The sequence below is a fragment of the Grampus griseus genome (assembly GCF_964374135.1).
Source record: "Grampus griseus genome assembly, chromosome: 14".
NCBI classification, from domain to species: Eukaryota; Metazoa; Chordata; class Mammalia; order Artiodactyla; family Delphinidae; genus Grampus; species Grampus griseus.
In genome coordinates, this window is record NC_139008.1 from 80,593,974 (window position 1) to 80,616,501 (window position 22,528).

A 22,528-nucleotide genomic window follows, 5' to 3' on the forward strand; every position below is an offset into this window, starting at 1 on the left:
TCTAAGGTAGGGTGGCGATCTGATTTTATTTTGTAAGGCTTAAGGTCAACTTGGGATTATTTGACAAAAGAAATGATACTCGTCAGGTCTGCTCCCTTCCAGGCACTTTGAGAGAGAGCCAGCAGAACACAGATTCTAGCCTCTTGGAATCTAATTAAAGGGGACCCCAGTGCATCTGTTTGCAAACAAACAACAACAGTCCAGCTAGAGGGTCTGTGTGTGTGTGTGTGTGTGTGTGTGTGTGTGTGTGTGTGTATTTAAATCCCCGATAATTTGTTTAAAGGGCAGGGGGGTACAATAAAACCAGTTTGGCATTTCCTTGGGTGGTATGTGTCCCTTTCCCCAAGAGGATGAATTCATGAGAGACCTCAGGGGCTGCTGAGAACAACTGTGCCTTTGAATGAATTCTTTTATGGATATCAGTCCAGAAGTCGCCGTTGGCTGGAGCTGGAAAGCAGAGTTTTTTGATTTTTGTTTTCCCCGATTGCAGCCATTTCAGCTCAAAGGCCCAGTTCCTGGAAAGGGTACTTCTTCATGACATTGGAGAAGACACTCTTCCATGTGCACCTAAAAATAAAGAAGTCAATAATTTAATGAGTATGTCAACTTCAAAAAGGTACCTTTGCCCCCTCCTCCAGGTCTTAATTTCTCTTTCAGTTTCAGGGTGTTCTTAACATTTTACTGTGTGCCGTTTTGCTATCCAAATGGCATTCCTGGGTTCTGTAGTTTGAAGAACTTCAGTCCTTCTGTGAATCCGTGTCCTGGGAGCTTTCCTGAGCTCACTTGGGAACTGTGTGCTCTTTTCACACTAGGTCAGCAGGAGCATGGAAATTAGTATTTATTGTAAACGCATCAGGAATTGGCTCGCCAGTCAAAACCAAACAAACTCCACAAAACTCAGAAATGGAGTTTGAACTTGCTTCTCAGGCTACAACTGGCTTTAGAATCCCCCCAATAAGCCATTTATTTGAGTCCTATCTGGCTTAAATTTTCTTAAAAAAAAAAAAAAGCAATTTCATTACAAGATTGTTCTCTTTTTTGGCCAGGAGGATGGGAAACCAGTTACAGAAACTGTTGGCATGCTTTCCAGCAAGATTCGCAGCAGAGAACTTCTTTTTAAAAATTAAAAAATGTTTTTCTGGGGCGGGAGAGGGTGGGAGGGCTCCTTCTGCATTAGTGACTCAGCCCTGCCTGGGGACATTTCTCTTCAGGGCAAAAAGCCCCTGTGTCCAGTGAGGTGAAGCTTGCAAATAATACTGTCACCTTTCTCAATAGACTGGTATGGTCTGGAGCCCAAAGGTCACACCAGGCAACCCCCCTGGTGTTTAGAGACAAAGCAGTAACCAGCTGCCTGTTTGCCTTGAATCATCCCATGTACTGTAATGGCGATGGTGGAGGTGGAGGGAAAGTCACCCCCCACCAAGGGCTTCCCCAATGTTTTTTTTTTTTTTTCTTCATTTGGGCAAAGTTAAGCATGCAGACATGAAGCAGCATGAGGTCATTCTCAGCTGGGTGAGTCACAGACACTGAGGACTCTCCAGGTTCGGGCAGGAGGGATGAAGAAACCAACCCCTCTGCAAGGAAAAGGCCTCTGGTCTTTACTGGAAACTGAGCATTCAGGCAGCCCAAGCTGGGAGCCAGCGGGTTCCAGGAGCCAAGGATCTCCCAATTTGTTCTCTTAGAAACATTTTTGTCCCGAACACATTTTCCAAAGGCCTTTTTGCCTAAGCCATTGTTTTATTTGCCTAAGGTATAGACTTGTCAGGAGAGGATGTTCAATGTTATTTCTAATCACTGTGATGGATTGTACATGCAATGGACTTGTATGAGTCAGTGTATGCATGTGGTTCTGTCGGTTACACGTGTCTGTGTATGATTATGAATGTGTGCATGCACTTATCTGTTCCTGTATAGAAGTAACTATGTTTATAAGTATGAATGTGTGCATATGTGGGTATAAATACACGCTTGGACGTATACATGTGTACCTGTAGTGGACACTTGGGATGACCCTCATCCTCTAGCCGGTAAGGGATCCAGCTTCTCAGCTCAGTGGGAGCAGCTTGCCTGTCCTGACACCTGCCAGGGTGGCCCATGTCTCACCAACAAGGGGACAAACCCTGCCTTGTAGGTATGACCAACTTTATGGTGCAATTCATGCTCCAGGGCCCCCTGGCAGATCAGGACGAAACTCAACTCCAGCTGAGACCAATCCCTGCCCTGTCCTTCTCTTCTTCCCTTTCCCCTGGGAGCCCTCCTTCAGCCTAACACGTGCATCTGAATCCCTGTCTCAGGCTCTGCTCTAGGCGGCGTGGCCTAAGAAAGTGTTTGTATATATGTGCATGTGTGCGTATATACAAATATACATGTGCACACATTTGTATGTGCACGTGCCCACATACAAGGAAATTGAGAAGGATCTGGGAGAAGAGATAAGATGGAAAAAGAGCACTGATTTTCTACTGTGGAAGATAAAGGCATCTCAGACATAGAGCACGAGAGACCTGCTTTCAAAGTTGAAAATTAAAAGATCCTTCAGATGTAAATGTACTTTTTATTAAATCAGAGAAAGATACAGTATACATGGTATCAGTCAATCATATGGCTACTTTGGATTACATTTTAATACACTCATCGTCCTATGTACTCCTCTGTACAAGTATTAAAAAAAACTCAGGTATTTGAATAATCTTCTGTAAATTTTTATTATTAACTGGGGTTATAGGGAGGGTTTTATCAGAGCACATCCTGAGAACATTAGGAAATTACAGACAGACTTGAGATAAGTGTCAGACAGAACAGATGAAGCAAGCCCCTCAGCCATCTGAGAAACATTAATAATGTAAGATTGCAGAGACCGAAATCTTTGTTAGGGATGCAGGATGCGGGATGAAAATGGAGACCTTGGCGCCCCCTAGTGTTGCAAAATAAACTCGCAACTTCACTTATTCGGTTTGGTTTGTTTTTTTTTGAAGTTGTAATCCCCGCCCTTGTCACTGAGCCTCAAAAAGCAATTGTTTTCCCAAATTATGTCAAGCCCTCTCCAGTCAATCTTTTCCCGCTCGTCAGTAACGTTCAAGAACCCTATTTGAAAAACAACTCTTATTCATTCCTTTGTCATTCCCCACACATTCCGTTCCAGAAAATTGGCAACCTCCCAACACAGAGCCCACGTTTTCCCTCCTTGAGACATGAACTTAAACAAACGGATTCTTGTCTCTCCTCTTCAAGCTGAGAGGATGAGCGTGTATTTACTACAAAGCTTAATCCCTTCAGGCAGGCGTTTTCCTTCTGCAACTTACTCATCACCGGCCATTTTTCATAACTTCACCAGAAAGCAGTCCTCGGCCCCCTCCCCCTACCTGCTTGGCAACCATCGACTCTTCTGACCTGGCTCGTTAACCTGCTAAACCATCTTGACAGTTATATTTACCAGGAAAGACTGGACCAGAGACAGAAATAATACACCTCAATATACAACAGCTCAGGCTTAATGTGTAAGCAGAATTTCATTTCGTGGCCATCAGAAGAAAAAATATATACATGGAGCGGGGCTGGGGAGGAGACTGAGTGGGGAGAAGACCTCTTGGTGGCGGAACTTGGTGGGAACCGTGCTGATTTGTTTACTTGGATTTGCCAACTGGTCCGATGGATACGGGGTCTGTTTGCACTTGAGCGTCCAACATCCGCTTGGGTCCCTGGAGAGAAATATACAAGAAGTTGCATCCTAGTAAAGAGCTGTAGTATCAACAGCAACTGCCATTTATTCAGCACCGACTCTGTGCCACATAAATACACCTTATTCGTGGGCAGTGGGTAAGAGGACGGTTTCCAATGAGATGCCCGAGTTCAGTGCCCAGTTATATTACTTTCTAGCGTTGTGAAATCCTGGACAAATGGCTGAACTCTTTCTGCTTCAGTTTCCTCATCTTTAGAATGGAGGTGATAACATTTATCTCGGAGGGGTTGTTCCAAGATAAAGTGAGTCCTGACTTGTAATGTACTTAGTACCTGGGGTGTAGAAAACCTGCCACAGTTAGAGCTCACTTCCGTCACCCTCTCTAATCACTTTCTAACCACACTGCCTGTTTGCTTTTCTTACAAAACGTATCTTTGCAAAGTTTTCATGTAATGCCAAGTAGGCTGCTTTCTGTTAGAATCCAAGCAGCATATGGAGGAGGAGGGAAAAAGGGGCAGAATGAAGGGGATGTCACTAGGAGGGCAAAGGTCAGGCAGGGAGTGGTTGGCGGTGCAGTCTCTGAGAAGCTGACCTGAGGGCTGAGGCTGGGCTGGGTGGGGGTGAGGGGGGCCAGAAGCTCGTTTCCTGTAGGTGACAGGGCCTCGATGGGTCCCTGGCTGGTGCCAGTCCCGCTGCCGGCGTTGCCCTCTCAGGAAAGGGGTCAGACAACCCCAGGGAAACGTGTCCAGCCTGACAGTCCTCAGGGCTTGATCGGATCCTTGCAAAATGGCAGGAAACCCCTCCCTCCTTCTCCACCACTGTTGGGAGTCTCCTGACAATGGAAGATGGAGGACTTGAAGGATAAGCACTTCCACCTCAAAGGGACGTTGCCGTAATTAAAGAGATGATGAATATAAGTGAAGCACAGCCTCAGAGGAAGGGCTCGGTGACTTGAATTGTAATTATTATCTAGAACCTGCCCACGTCTTGGCATCTCTGCAGGCATCACAATGCCACACCGCCACTGGCTCTCCCAGGTAACCCTAGAAGTGTTACCCTGGGCATCTGTTTCTGCTCTTGCCACTCTATAAGCCATTTCTGCACTATAGCAGCAAAATAGTCTTTAAAGGCCATAAACAAAGGTCCTTGCTTAACACCCTTTAATAGCTTCCCAATTTAAGTAGGATTATGTCAACATTCTTTCCACAGCCTGTACAGCCAGCCTGAGCTGCCCACTGCTCCAACCTTAGCGACTTTTATTATTCACCTAGCTCACCAACTCCCAGCAACGGGGCCTCAAACATACAAAGCTCATTCCCACCCCAGGGCCCTTGCACATGCTGTTCCCTCCTGCTGGAACAAAGAGCCTTGCTCTCTTCCTGTCTGGCACCGATAATCAATCCTGTCTCATCTCAAATATTATCTCCTCAGAAACACTTTCTGGATCCATAGATTCCAAGCTGCACACGTACTGCTGTCCTCATCCCCAGCGTAACCCGTCACATTACCATGTTTATTTCCCCTCTGTGACTTCCCACACTAACATTTTTGTGTTTTAATTTATCTACTTTATAGTTCCATGTGTCCCACTAGAAAGTGAGCCTCAAACTGAAGTTCTACACACATACTCAAGGACACAAAGACGAGACAAATAGATGACACTGATGATAAAATTTTAAACTTGGGGCCTGAGAGTCTGTATTTCTAATAAACTCCCCAGACATGCTTCTAAAGACCAAACTGGGGCCAGAGGAACCACAGCCCTCACCTAACCTCTACTATAATATTAGAGGGCACCAATGTCTACAGATATTCATGAAACGGCATAGTTAGGAATGATTAGGGCAGTTTGCTTCACGTAACTACCCCATCTTCACTGCAACATGAAGGTGAACCCCGGTTCACTGGCCCCATAGCTGATGCCAGTAGTATTGCCTTGCCTGGCCCTCCTGGCTCAACCCACGTTCCCACGGGCCCTGGGTATGATTTCACTTGTCTCTCTTTCTTATTATTTGGGTGATGATTCTTCTCCCTGTTTGCCAGGATTTACGTTATCCCAGATATAATGAAACCTTTACTAGTAGCGTATTTCACTCCATCTATTCGTTCATCAACAGACACTGCTGGGGTGTCGACTGTGTTCTAGCCACACGCTGGCGGGATGGAGGGGACAGCACGTCTGCCTGTGACAGGTCTGGTCACTGCCTTCCCTAAGCTAACAGTCTGAAGAAGGAGACAGAGAAGAACCAAATGGACACAAATAAAGAACCCCAAGCTTAGTTCATTATTTAATGTCTGGCCTCCACTCACCCCTCACTGGACTTCCCCAGAGGGAAGGAGCTAATCAGTTTTAGCCTGGTCTGTATACCCACCACCCAGGGCCAGGCTCACAGCAGCTTCCCTGGTGCAAACTCCACAAGGCTGACTTTGGCCACAGACGAGTATCCCTGCTTCTCATCATCACCTGTTCCTGCCAACCCACCCCATCCTTGTATTCCCTCTCCTCCAGCCAGACTGAGCCTCAGATCCGTGCCGTCTCCCCCCCACACCTTTGTTCCCATGGCCTGGACCTCACCTGCCTTCAGACTTCCCCTTGCCTCATCCCTCTACAGGTTAACTTGAGGTCCCTCCTCACATGGAACCTCTGAGAAGCCCCCGCCCCCCTCCTCCCAAACCCAAGGCCAGGCCACGTCCTCACCCTCAGGCTCCCTTCCGTGCCCGCCCCTGCCTCCCACCCCCCACCCCCACACACCCCCCACCCCCGCCATCAGCGTCACACCTGCCTGTGGCCGCGGAAAAGCGATGCCTGCGCCCACCTTGCTCTCTGCGCCTGGCACACAGCAGGTCCTCGGTGTTTGGCCAAGGCCCAGCCACCCCCTGGCCAGCCGGTCCCCTTTGGAAAAGCCCAGAAAGAAGAGGCGAACCGTCCACCCACCAGGCCCTTGAAGAAGCCCCCGAGGGGCGGTCGCCGCTTCTCGAGCCTCTTCTGGGACTTGTCCCCGTCCCGCAGCGAGTTCGCCTCCCCCGGGGCCTCCACGCGCGGGGCCGGCTCATTGGCTTCCTGCTTGCTGCTCTTCTGCTTCTCGGTCTCGGCAGACGCCTTCTTGTCCTTGCAGGCGCCCTCTTTGCCCTTCTGGCCGGCGGCTGCTGGTTCTGGCTCCGGCGGCACCACCGCCTTCTCAGTGGCCTCTGGGGCCTAGAGCAAGTTCAAACAAAATGCATTTTTAGTGGCTGCAAGACAACGCTCAGTGGCAGGTGAGTAAACATGTTAAAACAGAGATGTTCAAAGGTTGGATGGTGCCTACGTGTTCAGGATTCCTGGGTGAGATGGAAAAAAGTAAGAAAAATGTGTAAATACTTTTTATGGTATGAGGTCACAGTGGGGACATTTATTTACCAATCTGGTCATTCATTCATTAATGAAAACTTCCCCAGCAAGCATTCTTTACTCCTTCTTCGGGAACTAGAACCTGGGTTTTCCCTGGAGAACCACCCTTCTCTCTGGTTTATTCCCTGTGGTTTCGACACACTCATTTCATCCCTGGACAAAGGGCACACGACTCAGGCCTGGCCGGTCAGAGCACTGCATGTGATTGGGCTGCTGGGATTGGTTCCAGCTGGCCAAAGGCAGCTAAACCTGGGCTAATCTCAGGGCTTTGCTAAAGCAACCGAGAGAGAGGTCAGTTCCCTTTCCATGAACTTGAAGCTGGGAAGATGAAAGCCTGGAGCTTCCAGAACCACCACCATTTCCAAAGAAAAATCCTGGAAGTGGAATTTCTTTTTTCTTGAAAAATGAACCATGAGGCACAGGGGAAAGCAGAGCTGAGAGATGAAGAGAGAGAAAGGGAAAAAAAGAGCCCTCGTGTGGATGGCATTACGCATGCCCCTGGATCTAGCCGTTCCTGAAGCCCCTTTTTGTATGAGCCAGCTTTGAGGGGATTTCTCCCACTTGCAACCACACGTCACTCTTCTTGGGATGCCTGGTCTTTTCTTCATGATTATGTCTATCTTAATTTCTAGTGTGAAACTGTCATTTCATAAAACAGTGGTAAAAGAAGATAATGGTTTTAGTTGTGAACATACATCTTATCATGGTAGAGTGAAATGTTTGCATTCCTACTTGGTTCCTACAATTTGGAGGAGTAAGGCTGTAAAATCCAAAATTCTAGGTAAATTACAGACAACCAAAAATCTGTTAGGAAGTAAAAGACGTTTTCCCATAACTTGCTTGAACTGAAATGACTCTGGGGGTCAGACAGATAAAACGAAAGCATGAAAGAGGCTAGGGGTAAGAATAATCATATGGTGAACTTATTTCCCCAGTTGTGAAAGCAGCATAAGGCCAAAGAAATATTTCTCTAGTGTACGAAAAACAGTTCAAGCTCTGCTGGCTTTGATGCTGGGGAGACAATTTGCAGTAGGGGGCACTGTGGTGAATTGAATGCCACATGCCTTGTCTAAAGGGGCCACAACTGCTCAGACCCACCAAAGATACGATGTGGGATTACAGCCCCAGTGCTGTCATATCTTCTATGTTTTCAGATAGAAGCTTGAAATCGAATTATTTCAAATGCAAAATATGTCAGTTTAAAAATATTGACATCGAAAGTTTTAAAGCCCTGTTCACAGCAAACAACCACAACACAGTTATCCCTGTGGGCTGCATTTGGCCCACTGGATACATATTTACAACTTATGATTCATAAAATGTATGTGTTGTCCCCAAGTCACAAAGTTCTAGGACAAAGTGACAGTTTTGATTCAGAGGGCATAGAACTGTCATTTCACATCAGTGAATCAAACACACCCCTTAGAAATGAGCAGGAAGACAGAGAAAATTCCCCTGTCCCGAAGGCCTCCCCAGGCTGCAGCGCCCTCCTGGAGGGCAGAACTCCTTGGAGAACAAAGCCTCAGACATCCAGTGCAGCCCAAGAAGATGTTTTACAAGCACATATCCTGGATATTTCTGTTGGATCCCAGTTGCCAAAGTTGTAGCAAATGCTAAGATACAGATGTCGAGTATAACAGAGGGCCTAGAGCAGATACTCGCCTTAGAAAGAGACAGAAACTCCCACCGTGCTGCTCTGCACAAAGGCCAGAAACCAGTGACCCTGCTCAAACACCCTGTTAACTGTTTTTGTTGCATAGAAGATTTTAAGATACAGTGAGTAGCTAAAAGCTCAGTGTCTGGAGTCAAAAGAACATGGTGTGGGGACTTCCCTGGTGGTGCAGTGGTTGAGAATCCGCCTGCCAATGCAGGGGACACAGGTTCGAGCCCTGGTCCGGGAAGATCTCACATGCCGCGGAACAACTAAGCCCATGTGCCACAACTACTGAGCCTGCGCTCTAGAGCCCGCGAGCCACAACTACTGAAGCCCATGTGCCACAACTACTGAAGCCCGTGCTCCACAACAAGAGAAACCACGTGGTGAGAAGCCCGCGCACCGCAACAAAGAGTAGCCCCCGCTCGCCGCAACCAGAGGAAGCCCGTGTGCAGCAACGAAGACCCAACGCAGCCAAAATAAATAAATAAATAATAAAATAAAAAATTAAAAACAAAAACATGGTGTGGTTCTGGTTTCATCACATCCTTGCTGTATGACCTGGAATAAATGGTGTGATCTCTCAGCTTCCTCTTCTGTATGGGAGTAACAAACAAACAAATCATACTTCATGGTGTTGTGAGGATTAAATTAGCTAGTAATGGAAAGCCCACTGCACACAGTGTCTGGATGCCAAGCATAAAGGGACCAACCATCTTGGTCTGTCTGGGAGTGAGGGGGTTCTAGGACATGGAACCTGCCTTTTTAAGACCAGGAACGTCCCGGGCCCACTGGGATGAGTTGGTGGTCCTGGCTTAACACTAGCAGTAGCGACTCTGAGTGGCTAAGCATCCGAGCTGCGGGTGTAGACAAGGCGCTCAAGAAATACAGACACCTGCTGAATCGAGTCCCCGTGTCTCTCCAGCCTCATCTTCTCTCCCACACCACCCCCCATCCCCCCACTCATTCTGCTCCAGCCACACGGTGCTTTTTTTTCTTGAACAAACTTAATCTCAATTCAGAGCTTCCTACTGGCTGTGCTTCTGCTCGGGTCTGTCTCCAGGGCTTCAGATGACTGCTTCTTTCCCAGAAGGTCTCAGCTCAAATGTCATCACCTCCTTGGAGACACAGTCCCTGATTAGAGGGTCTAAAGATGCCTGACCCCCCTTCTTGTGGAACACTGCTGAATTTTCTTTTCTTTTTTTTTAAACTACCTTTCCCTATTGTATTTTTTAAAAAATATTTATTTATTCGGCTGCGTTGGGTCTTCGTTGCTGCACGCGGGCTTTCTCCAGTTGTGGCGGGGGGGTGGCTACTCTTCCTTGTGGTGCGCAGGCTTCTCATTGCTGTGGCTTCTCTTGTTGCAGAGCATGGGCTTCAGTAGTTGTGGCACATGGGCTCAGTAGTTGTGGCACGCGGGCTCAGTAGTTGTGGCTCGCGAGCTCTAGAGCACCGGCTCAGTAGTTATAGCGCAGGGGCTTCGTTGTGCCGCAACACGTGCGGTCTTCCCGGACCAGGGCTGGAACCTGTGTCTCCTGCGTTGGCAGGTGGATTCCTAACCCCTGCGCCACCAGGGAAGCCCCTGAATTTTCTTTATGTTTGCAGTCATCACGGGGATTTCTTTGCTCACCTGGAAATGTTCTGATTCCCTCCGGAGCACGAAACTCCTCTGTGTCTCTTCCATTGCTTTATTCCCAGCACCTCACCTGACACATGGTAAGTCGCCATCAAAATGGGCTGGATGAATGGCCAGCAACTCGCCTTCCAAGTGTTCCCAAAATACTTCCCTTAGCACATCACTCGGGTGTGAAGTGGGAAGTCCCTACAAACCAACAGCTCTCATGGGACACTGATTTTTTTTTCAAGAGGGGAGCTTTCAATGGGTCATATCCATTTACCACATGGTTATTACTCCATCCCTATTAGGCCTAATTTTTTTAAAAAAATGGCTTAGAAACGAACTTCTGGAAACAATACATGGCCGGTTCCTTACCTTCAGAGTGAGCTAAGAATCGGAACTGTGCGTGACTGCTTTGTCATGAAATGCAGAAGATTTAGACCTTTGCTTGGGGCTTGACGCTGTCTCAAAATTTATAACGAAAATTATTCCCATCTAAATAATCCGAGTGTCTCCTCTCCTAGAACCCAGGGATGCTGGCAGGAAGCTGGAGCACAAGGTTACTGGAGCATCCCGCTTGATTCAGACACTGGAAGCCAACCCAGGCTGGGAATTTCTTGGGCTTTTTTTCATGGAAACATCAACTAAGGCTTTTATAACTCAGAGGGCAAATCTAACAGGAGCAGAGAATGTCTGTTCCCACCCCCCAAAGTTAAACGAAGCATTTGTCATCTCCCAATAGTACACACCAATCTTCTCACGTCTGGATCCAAAGCCCTGGAAAATAGAATGCTCAAAACATTTCTAGATGAGTGTAAATAGAATGACGTTTCCAGCTCATTCAAATTTCCACTGACTGTTTTCAGATTTTAGAATCACCAAAATGACTGGCATAACTGTTTCACTGTCAGATTCCAGACAAAATGTACAAACATATTTCAGTGTTTCATGGTGAATGATGTAAGTTTATCATGTTTCCAAGGTAGTAACCTTTGGGATTTTTGGTTCCAAAGTGGTCCAGAGTATGGGTTTGGGGGGGCAGGTATAGTAATAAGTTAAAAAAGAAAAATGAAAATAATTTGAATGCACTAAAAAGCAATATATTCCATGTCGAAATATACAGGATAAACTAATTATTATGGAAGTAGAAATATCATAAATTATTTAGTAATTGCTGGAATTTGTGTGTGCGTGTGATATGAACAACATTACAGGGTGATACTTTCTCATCAGAAGCACAATAATAATAGTAATAAAACGACAGCAACAGCTATGGCTTTATATGGTGAAGCCATATAAAGCCAATGTGAAAGTATTTGGAGTAAGGAAGTAATTAAGGTTAATTGAGGTCATAAAGATGGGGCCTTGATCCAATAGGATTAGTGTCTTTGTAAGAAGAGACACCAAAATACTCATTCTCTCTCCTCTCTATGGTATTTTGTTACGGCAGCTCATGCTGATAAACACAGCAACTAACACTTGTTGAGTCCCTACACCAGGAATGTTCTAAGTGCTTTACATGTACGGATTCACCTAAACATGACAGCCCTATAAGGCAGCACTTTTCCTAGCTCCATTATACACATGAGAAACTGAGGCATGGAGAGATTGGTAATTTGCCTTTGGTCACACAGCTAAAAACTAGCTGAGCCAGGATTCAAACCCGGGCAGTTTGAGTCTGCAACCCATGCTCTTAACCACATCTCTGTATTACCAAAATTAGAACAAGAATATTTGATGACATTTTTGTGGAGGTATATTTCTAAGTTAAAAAAGAGTGCAGGTTATAAAATAGGGTGTTGAGCATGAGATGATCCCACTGGGGAAAAAACAATACATATATTTATAAAAATGTCATAGCTGTCTCTTTAGGATAGAGAAAATGATAGAAACGAACCACCTGACCCCATGTCTTTCACACATCTATTCCAGAAAAAGCTCCTACTATGTACCAGGCATCATGCAGTGTGATTAAAAAAAAAAAAATAGAAGAGGCCCCTTCCTTGCTCTACAAATACTCCAGACAGGGGCGGGAAGGGGTAGGGGAGACATGGACATATGACTTATTTCAATGTGTGACAAGTGCCATGAAGTAAAAGGACAAGATGCAGGGATGATGGGTGGAAAGGGAACAGCTTTTTGAGGAGGTGACATTTAGGCCAAGATGTGAAGAATGGGAAAGAATTGTCCATGTGGAGAGAGGGAAGAGCACATGAAGGTGCTTTGCAGTAAGAAATAGCTGAGGAACTCTAGCTTGTTCATGCTTGCATCTGCAAAGCCCAAAATGGTGCCTGGTATACAGCAGGCACCCAACCTAGAGGCATCAAATGAGGTGGCTGTGGTTGAGAATTGCATGAGAAATGAGGCTGCAGAGAACCAAGAACATGCCAGCTGAACCCACCATGGAACCGAGTTCACAGATCACTTACTTGGTAGCTGGAGTCTTTCCCATTTATTTCTTCTGAGTGGGTGATCCCTCCATCCCCTTTCACTGACTAAAATAACAAACAGACAATGGCCTTTCAGCTACCACAAGCACAGCAACATGGAGAATGCAAGGGAGGTTGTGAAATGGATAACCTCAGTCATTCATTGTTGAGATTCAAGGTCAGGACAAATGGAAGACCAACTAGAAACGCCTTCCTCATGAGTCACATGATTTCTATGTGGTCTATAACCAGAGTCTGATTAAATTCAAGTGTTGGTCTCCAAAAATAACTACACTAAAAGTCTTAAACCCTGGGATTAGGTAATTCTGGGATAAATAAATGATGATGAAAATACTGATGTTGGAACCAGAAGGTGGTTGAACATGTAGAATGAATGAATAAGTAAATAAACAATTAAACCATTGGTAGCTATCTATTGGTAACATTTAAATGGTGGGTGTTTTGCTGTAGTATTTTTTGCCCCTGGCGGAGTGATGGACTGTCGAACACTCTATTTTCCAATCTTTAGTGCCCCCTGTGGCCGGCGGCATCAGGGACAGGGCTGAATGGGGCTGACGTCACAGATTTGGGTCCTTAAATCAAAAATCTAAGCTAAAGGTTCTACAAGTATGATACTGGGACCAGCAGCTTCAGCGTCACCTGGGAATCTGATAGAAACACAAACCCTGAGAACTACACCAGATCTACCGAGTCAATAACTCTCGGGGTTGGGACCCAGCAATCTGTGTTTTAATAAGCCCTCCAGGTGACTCTGAGGCATCACTGCTTTAAGCTAACTGGCCATAGACAAATACAGACCAATGCTGGAGTCTGCAGTTTTAGCTGTGGATTTAGTAATGTTCTATGCTTGATGCTTGATAGAAGACCTAAGAAGTCTGGCAATGAATTGTTCAGTTATTAACAATTTGGACTCAGGTCTAACCCCACATATTTTTTCAATGCTTATGGTCTCCTCCTCCTGGCTAGAGGGAGGGATTGTAGAAGTGGAGGTTAAGCTCTGTGGCACAAAGAGGAAGACTTTAGATTCCACTGTTATTATCTTGGCTGTTCTGCTTGCGGACAGCAAGAACCTATATAACACCTGCACGGAGAACAGTTACAAACATTAAAGCATTCAGTACTTTTTTTTACTGGTTAATATTATGCGCCTCTATAATCTGAGATAGGGTACTCATATTAGCAGAGGTAATAAAAATTATTATTTATGAAGGCTAACTTTTAATGGAGTGCTAAGTGCCCGAACTGTACCAAATAAGATAATAACATGCGTTAGTTCATTTATTTATCACTCCACAGTCTTCAGATAGAGGAACAATTTTATTGCTCTTGTTTTACCAGCAAGAAAGTGGAAGCTTCGAGAAACTAACATGGGTCATGGAAGTAGCAGGTTGGGAGCCATGATTTGGCACTATGGCAATGAGTCCATCTTCTATATTCTTATTTATTTTTTTATTTCTGGCTGCTTTGGGGTCTTTGTTGCTGCACGTGGGCTTTTCTCTGGTTGCGACTTCATTGTAGCGTGCAGGCTTCTCATTGCGGTGGCTTCTCTTGTTGTGGAGCACCGGCTCTAGGCGCGCGGGCTTCAGTAGCTGTGGCTCGTGGGCTCTAGAGCGTAGGCTCAGTAGTTGTGGCACACGGGCTTAGTTGTTCCGCGGCATGTGGGATCTTCCCGGATCAGGGCTTGAACCCGTGTCTCCTGCATTGGCAGGCGGATTCTTAACCACTGCACCACCAGGGAAGCCCCATCTTCTACATTCTTAACCTCCTCCCCACACTGCCCGTAGAAGGTAGGAGGTACCATTTAACGAACAAACACTTATTGAGCATCTACTATGAAGCTACCTAATTAGGAAAAATGATAAGGGCTTGGATAAGGTGGAGGTTGAAAATCTCAAATAGGGATATTTATGGGACATGCCTATCATCAGGGCACAAATATGCTTATCTTTACTGCTTGGTGCTGTTCTCTGATTCAGAAGACTTGACTAGGACTGTCTATGATTGAACACAGTATGAGAATTCCAATATCCTTCCTACCCCCAAAGCAACCTTTCCAGAGCTAGGCTACTAGGACCTTGATACCTACTTCTTCACTGATTAGGAATGGAGAAGCCATTCCTGAACTCTTTCTTCAGCCTGACCTCCCGGTGTCTGTAAGTTCCATGCACTTTTCTTAGAGATATCATTGTCATGGGTTTCCCCAAGCTGCTCAACCCAAAGGCCAATAAGGATCTGTTCTCTTTGTACAATTTAGACCCATTCAGATGGAAGGTGGTTTTTTTCTTCCTCTAGGTCTTCTGCATTGTTCTATTTCTTGAGAACAATTTAGAAAATTTCTTGAGAACATTTAGAAAAAGAAAGGGCTCTCAGTTATTATTTCTCTCCCTGCAACTAGCTCTTTCAGCTCTCACCCAAGAGTTTTACCACTTTGGGATTTCACGGGGCCTCCAGAATTCAGGCTGTGTTGTAACTGCCCTGCCTACTCAAACATACTCCCTAGGGTCCTGTAGAACACAGGGTCCTGTCCTCATGAGGCGGCCTTTAGGGAATGCTGAAAGGCAAAAACCAACCAACCAACATGGTTTTTTAAAGCAAAACCTGAATGGATAATTAGGAGTCATGTTACACCCGCTAAGAGAGAGAGATTTTTAACTTCCCTTTAATTGTTTCAATTTGCTTAGTGTTAGGTACCTGCCCGTTTAAGGTTAAAATTGATTTTCTTCTTCCTTCCTTTCCTAGCTAGCCCTTGAGGGAGAATTTGGATTGAATCAGAAGGCTCCCTTGACAGTAGTGGATCTAGGCTACTACCATCCTGAAAACAGACCGTCATGCTGCCAGGGAAATCATTGCAAATAGGTTAAAAGTCTTTAAAAAAAAAAAAAAAAGAATACCTCGAGTTTTTCTATGATTTTTCTCTGTTGTTCACTTTGAGGCATATAAAACGGTATTTATGCAAAGGTGACTGTATGCTGAGTTTAGACTAATAAGACTAAGGGTCTTATTAAGTCCATCTGAGGTCTCTTCAATACCTGCAGTTATTAACAATTCCTCCCCTCCTTCCTCCCTCCTTCCTTCCCTTCTTTCCTTTCTCCTTCCCTCTCTCCCTCTCTCCTTTGTTTTCTTTCTACCCCTCCTCTTTCCTCTTTGCAGAGCCCTCTTTCAGTGACAAATTAAAATAGTTCCTGTTGGGCTTTCTATTCAAAGGACCATAACCTCAGAAGCTTATTTTTCCCAGCTGTCACAAAAAACAGAGTTGCTGTTTAAAGAGACAAAAATGCTTTCAGAGACTATTTAGTACTTTAAAGAACAGTTTGAAGACTATTAAGTAATTGTGGAGATTTCCCAGTATGATACTGAGCAAGTTTCTTTACAAAGAGTTTATTTTTATTCACGAGAATCCAAGATGAAGCATCTCAGGGCATCCAGCCTGCGGTGCTGAAATGGGATCTGGTTGTGAATCCAAGCCTTGCATATTAATGAAATCACTTTTAAATTTCTTTCATTGTGTCATGCATTCCTATAGCTTGATACTCTGAAGAATGTTGGAAGCATCTCTGATATATATCACTTAGGTACTTAAAATTCTAGTGGAAGTGTTTGATGGTCAGTTCAAATCTCTTTGAAAGGAATACAAATGTATTTTGATAGAGATCTATCCCAAATGAAGTTGCGATTTAAAGGAAGAATTGGGATATTTTAATTTAGTGTGAGTAGAGGAGCCCGACTGTTTACTAAATCAACCTCATTACAACAAATCTAAAGAACTGGACCTGCTAGAAAGTTCCAGGATAAACAGAGGTTATGAGTCCAATCTTTGTGTTTTACCAAGACGCTCACCTGAAATGGAATTGGACAATTCACACAAAATGACACAGCCAAGGTAAATCTCGCTTTAGTGACAAGTATATTCAGAAAACTTTCGTCCAAGCTTTATGTAAGACATGTATGAATTCTGCTTTCTTGCGCTTTGTTGTAATTTCAGGTGGAGAATCACAAAAATGGAGCTCTGGTTGTTCTATTTACTCTCAAAGAAAATGGCTGCCAGAAGCAGCACAGGAGGCGGCAGGAACAAGGCTCAGCTTTCGAAGCAACGAAAGCCTGACTCTGACTTCTGGATCTGCTGTCGACCAGCTCCGCGACCTTGGGCAGGTCCCTTAAACACTGAGTCTTCGTGCCCTCATCTGCACAGTGGGGCAGGAAGAGTGTTTGTTTCATAGGGTTTTTAGAACAGTAGCTATTATTATTATTACTATTAATAGCTGAGACCCACCAAATGACTCCAGAGTCCCCTTTTAGGGTAGGAAAGAATGCAAGTCGCTGATGGAGACAGGAATTGCCCCCAACAAATGCTGCTTTCAGAAACCTTACCTTAAAGAACAACTCAATATTCATATCTTAACACTCAGGGAAGAAGTTGAGATCAAAAACTTTGGCTAAAAGACTCCTGTTTGTTGTTTTATAATTATCCTTACAAACGATTCTCCTTCTTCCACAAGACAGTCAATTTCAGCAGGTTTTCTTAGATTTATTAGATTGAGTGTAATTAACAAAATCCTTCTGATTTCATGGCTGTCTCACTTGGGCCTTTAATTTGCCCAGTATTAAAGTTCAAGAGTCTTTCTTATCTAAGCCTGAGAAGGTTATTCCAACAAAGAGTTTCTTACAAAACTAATGGTCTAGAGAAAGAGACAGGAGGAGGATTAAATGAAACCATGTATGTGACAATGGTTTGCAGGAGAAAGCACTTTTCAAGTGTAAGGTGTTATTAATATTGACAAAGTATAAATCTATTATCTTTGTACTTCCATCCACCACCTTTTCTGGTTTCATCTGCCTACCTGGTTTGTGGGTACATGAATACAGTTCTCCACCCACGCACTTTGTAAAAACATACTAGTGCTTCAGATAGCCAATTTCTTGACATACCGTTGAATTAATACACATAAGACTCTTTTTCTATTTAGGGTGTGACAGATGTCTTTGCTATTCCTTGCAATTTTTTCGAAAGTCTGTAGGAGCCCATAGGATTTTTGTGAAGTGCTATATCTACATGTGCCCAATGCAATGTTAGGACTTATATGACTCTATTTTCTTTTCCCTGAAATATAATTATTTGAAAAATGATCTTCTTTCTATTTTTAGGAAAGATTAATTTCTGGAAAGAAAAAGATCACTTTAGAAATGAACTGGGAAATGCATTTATTTAAAAAAAAATATTCAACCAAGAAGTACTTTGCCATGGGATAGTAAAATACGCTATCTGAAAGAAATTTAAGGGAAGGGAAGGCTAGAAAGTAGAAAATCAATGATCAGATGAATGGAAACCCTGATTACAAAACAAGGGTGATGTGTTTGCAATTGAGTTTTCTCTTCTATTAAATCAATTACTTTTAAAAACTATATTTTGCTAAAAATACTTAAAATCCGTTTAAAACATTCACTTATTCAATTATAATGCTCAGGCACATACTAAAAGAAATAGAAAATAAAAATCCCACAGCGATGGGCCAGATGCTGCCTCTATCTTCAAGCCCTTAAAGCAGTTTTTTGTTTGTTTGTTTTTTCCCCGACATAAATCCAAAGACTTTAGTTTGAAAGCTATGAAATATTACCCAAAAGTGTTTCCTGAAAAAAACGGCTGAAGCTGACTTGCAGGATTCTACACTATGGGGATATTAACACCTGGGCAAAAAGTAGACGTATAACAATATTCATGCAGGTTAGTGAAGCCGCTGAGATCACGTGTGGAAGATACATGGTGCATGCTCACTGAATACGGCACAGACTTCAAAATAAGTCTGTTTTCCTTACTAGGCTTTGTTCTCCATGAGGACAGGGACCACGTCTATTTACGTATCTGTATCGTCTAGAATATAGTGAGAGCTTAATAATTATTTGTTGAATAAGTGAATAAATGAAATGCAGAAAGTTGGAAACCAAATGTCCATCCATAGCGCAACGGTTAATCAGAACATGATAAACCCAGACAACGTGATTCAATGAAGTTCTCATAAAGAGTGAGATGGCTCTGTATCTGGGGCTGCAAACTCAAATACCCACGGGATAGACCAGAAATGTCAACGAGGGAGGTGGCCTGGGTGGGGCAATAGGGAGTGGTGGGAATTGTGGTAAACTTGAAAAAACCCCTGTCTTTTGTGTATCTGAATTAACTGCAATGGGAATATAATGTTCTAATGAAAACAAAACAGAATGCAAGACCAGAATAATTAAGAAATCTGGAATTTTAGGGGAAATCTCAACAATCATGGAAGCTTGGGGGTTTAAAAATTAAAAGGAAGCAATAATATTCAAGCTCCCAGGTATAACCCTTTTAGTGGGCAACAGGAAATAAGAACAATGGACATTATAAGACCTGGCACTGTGAAGTGACGGAGGATTACTTGGGGAAATGTGTCCTTTTCTACCCCATCCCTATCCTATGGAGAATCAATTCCAAACGACGCTTGTTTCCAATTTGTTCAGACTTACACAGTTTCTACTGCTAGAAAATATCCCCAAACAACATCTAATGGATAACTCCAGAGGACGAATTTAAGTATGGAACCTCACTTGAATTTAAGGACTTGTTTTGAATGGATGCATTGGGTGGTTTAGAGGTCTTTCATGCTTTATTTGGAGTCTCTTGTATTTTCCTCCCTTTTAAACGAAGAAGTCTCATGTTGATTATTTGGAAGAGAAAGTCATTCTGTTTGCTTTTTTTTTTTTGTATCTCTCAACTTCATCCAGAAACGAGAAAGCTGGACCATCCTCAATGTTGTGATGAGCTATTTGGGGATCCCATTTGTAATGTAGATGGGTTGCCAGAAAGAGGCCAAATGTTCTTTTCTTTCCTGATGTCATGTAAAAATTGATTTAAAAATCTCAAATCTTGATGCCCATTTTCAGTGCCAAATTGCAGAATAAATGGCCAGGAATACAGATGGGGTTCCAGCCATGCAGGCTGCCCAGTACTTCTTACTCCATGAGAATTCAGCAATAAAAGAAAATGATTCCTGTCAACAGTTTCTAACAGTGATTTCTAATATTCCTCATCTCCCACTGGCAAGGGTTTTGTTCTGTTTTGTTTTGTGGACTAGAAAGAATTCCTTAACAGATTGAGCTTGTGAAATTAGAGAGTTGCTTTCTCAAAGGATTAATTCCCAAATACTCCTGAAAATAAAGGCACACTATAATGAAATTCTTGTTTTTCATTAAAAGAGAATTAAACCAATGACCTTTTACATGGTTTTTGTTTTTTTGTCTTCTAGCCGATTGGGGTTTGATTGCATTATATTAAGTTCCTGGATGTTTAGATATTTTATGCACATGACTCTTCACAGACGCCCAAAGATGTCTGCCCAGATTCTTTCCATTCTATAGAAATTAAAAACATGGCAAATTCACCAACTAAATTATACACCCTCACTATTAGGAAATCGTCATTTCCTTTCATATCATACCCTTTCTGGAATTATCTATAAACAAGCTTTGCCCAAATTTGTGTCACTCATACATCCCCTTCAGAAGTTTTCCAACATCAAAATATAACTTGAACTATTAATTACTTAATCCTTTAAAAATACCTTATGTTCTTTATGTAAATAAACGTATTTTCAAAGGAAACTGCATATTATTACCATAACGAGGAAAATGGGATCATTTGCCAAATACACAGCGAAACTTTTAAAAATAAATAAAATTAAAAGTAAGCAACACTATTAACTTCCAGGTTGGTATTGTTGTCTGCCACAGCTCAGGAGCCCAGGCCAGCTCCTCCTTTGTTAAGAAGGCAGTTAGCAGGGGTTAAAGGTTAAGGAAAATTAGCAATAAAGAGAGACATTCTCTGTGATTAAATCAGGAGGACGAAAGGGAATTTTCTCAACTCCTATTTGGTTTATATTCCATCTATACTACCTAGAATCATGTCTCACCGCCTGACCTGGGCTCTTTGGTCTCAGAAGCTGATGTATGTATTTCAGTTTCCCTGAACTGGAAGCGAGGGCTTACCATCTGTCTGAGAAACGCCATCAGAGAGGGTCTTGGTGTTTTGCGTTCTGCGCTCTTGAGCGTTTCTTCTGTGGGTTCAGGTGTGCGATCTCCTTCTTCGCTGAGATCCACTGTTTGTAAGGCTGATTCTACTTCTTCGGACTTTACAGCCTCTACCTGTGATTCACACACCACCTGGATTGTTTTGCCAGGTAATAAGACAGTGGGAAAAACACCCCATCCCCCAGACATGTTTTATAAAGTGGGGTCCCGGTTTTCCCCTCAACCACATGGTAGCTACAGTTTGGAGTCTAGGTTATACACAGGCACATCTTGAAGAAGTAATGCTTACATCATATCATGTGCTCTCCAAATATGCTGAAGCGGAAGAGACAAAATTCCTGCCCTGTGAAACTACAAGGCTTGGATAGGGCGTCCCTTTTAAGGACTGCCCTTCAGAGCATGCTCAATACCCCTTCCAATCAATCTATCAGACCCACCTGTTTGGTCTCCCATAAAGGTAAATCACACCTGGCCTGTGTAATTATGTCCTTAAGAGTACAATCTTAGGACAGTGGCCGGGATGTTTTCCACTGCACATCCTAGCTCGCTGCAGCTGTGGAGAAACCGTCCTCTTTGCAAGAAAGGATAGCGTGAAAGCTTCTCAGTTGAATGGGCTTCACTTCCTTGTTAACTCATTTTCCCACTTCTCCCCAGACCAGTCACTTGTTCTTGTTACTTAACTGAAGTTCCTGCTTTCAGAAACAGGATGAACTTGGCAAGAGAACCCCGGCTAAGTTCCTGTGGCCCCCAGCAGGGTACCTCGTGAGCTCAGCGCCCCTTGAATGTCTGAAGGGATGGCCACCAGTGGGGGGCTGAGATGGAAGCCCTGCCCTTAGATGGTTCACCTGCGCTCTGATTCCAGATTTTGTTCGTTTGCATTGCCTCACTCCGTTTGGGCTGTGCCCCAGTCACACCTGGGACAGCTTTTGTGTTTGCACTGGTCCCTGCAACGCGACAGAGTTAGTTGGCCTGGAAGGAGTTTTATAATTTCCTTTTCGTTTCCTCAGGCAGGGGTTGGCAAACTACTACCAAATTCATCCCAGAGCCCGTTTGAGGATGGCCCATGAGCTAAGAATAGATTCTACATTTTTTAAAGGGTTGGAAAAATTGTTTAAAAAGATGAAGAATTGGCAACAGAGACTCCATGTAGCCGGCAAAGTCTAAAACATTTACTATCTGGCCCTTTACACAAACACTTGTCATCTCTGCCGCAGAGAGAAGTCCTCTAGAGCCAAAGGCATCTTTGCATTTGTTTTGGCTGGTGCCAGACCCCCAGCTTCCTCCGAATCCTGTTCTTGCTGTTAGGGAGGAGGGGAAGGGAACTTAGTCATTTCTAAAAACACAGGATGACTGGAGAAATCATTTTCCGTTCCTCCATGCGGAATATACCATTGGTTTGCGAATAACCCAAATGATCCAAATTGACAAGGACCCTTCATCTTTATATTGTCAGAGGAAGCAGGAAGGTGCCCATCAGCAAATCAGCATGTAGAGACATCCCCAAACCTGGCAATTAAATCATAGCATTCTCTCCCCACCTTCCATTTCTTAAGGTATTGACACAACTTGCAGCATTTTCCCTTTGTAATCTAAGATCTAGGTTGGGGAGTTATAAAGTCAAAAGTCCCCAGAATGTAAGGCAGGTGAAGTCAGCATGGACTGACCAGGTTTAAGACAAAAAGGAGTGGTG

The 22,528-nt window shown here is 43.9% G+C and overlaps 1 protein-coding gene across 2 annotated transcripts in view; it reads right to left on the reverse strand.

The window, feature by feature from the left end:
• Positions 1–2,592: 2,592 nt before the first annotated feature.
• BCAS1 (brain enriched myelin associated protein 1) overlaps positions 2,593–22,528 on the reverse strand; it is a 106,667-nt gene continuing 86,731 nt past the window's right edge. The window contains exons 9-12 of one of the 2 annotated variants that reach the window (XM_082671010.1): positions 20,797–20,970; positions 12,769–12,834; positions 6,615–6,875; positions 2,593–3,698 (exon numbers count right to left, since the gene is read on the reverse strand). In XM_082671010.1, coding sequence (XP_082527136.1) covers positions 3,624–3,698; positions 6,615–6,875; positions 12,769–12,834; positions 20,797–20,970 — 576 coding nt within the window. In that variant the 3' untranslated portion in view covers positions 2,593–3,623. The remainder of the gene's footprint in view (positions 3,699–6,614; positions 6,876–12,768; positions 12,835–20,796; positions 20,971–22,528) is intronic. The other variant, XM_082671009.1, reaches the window with a different exon arrangement.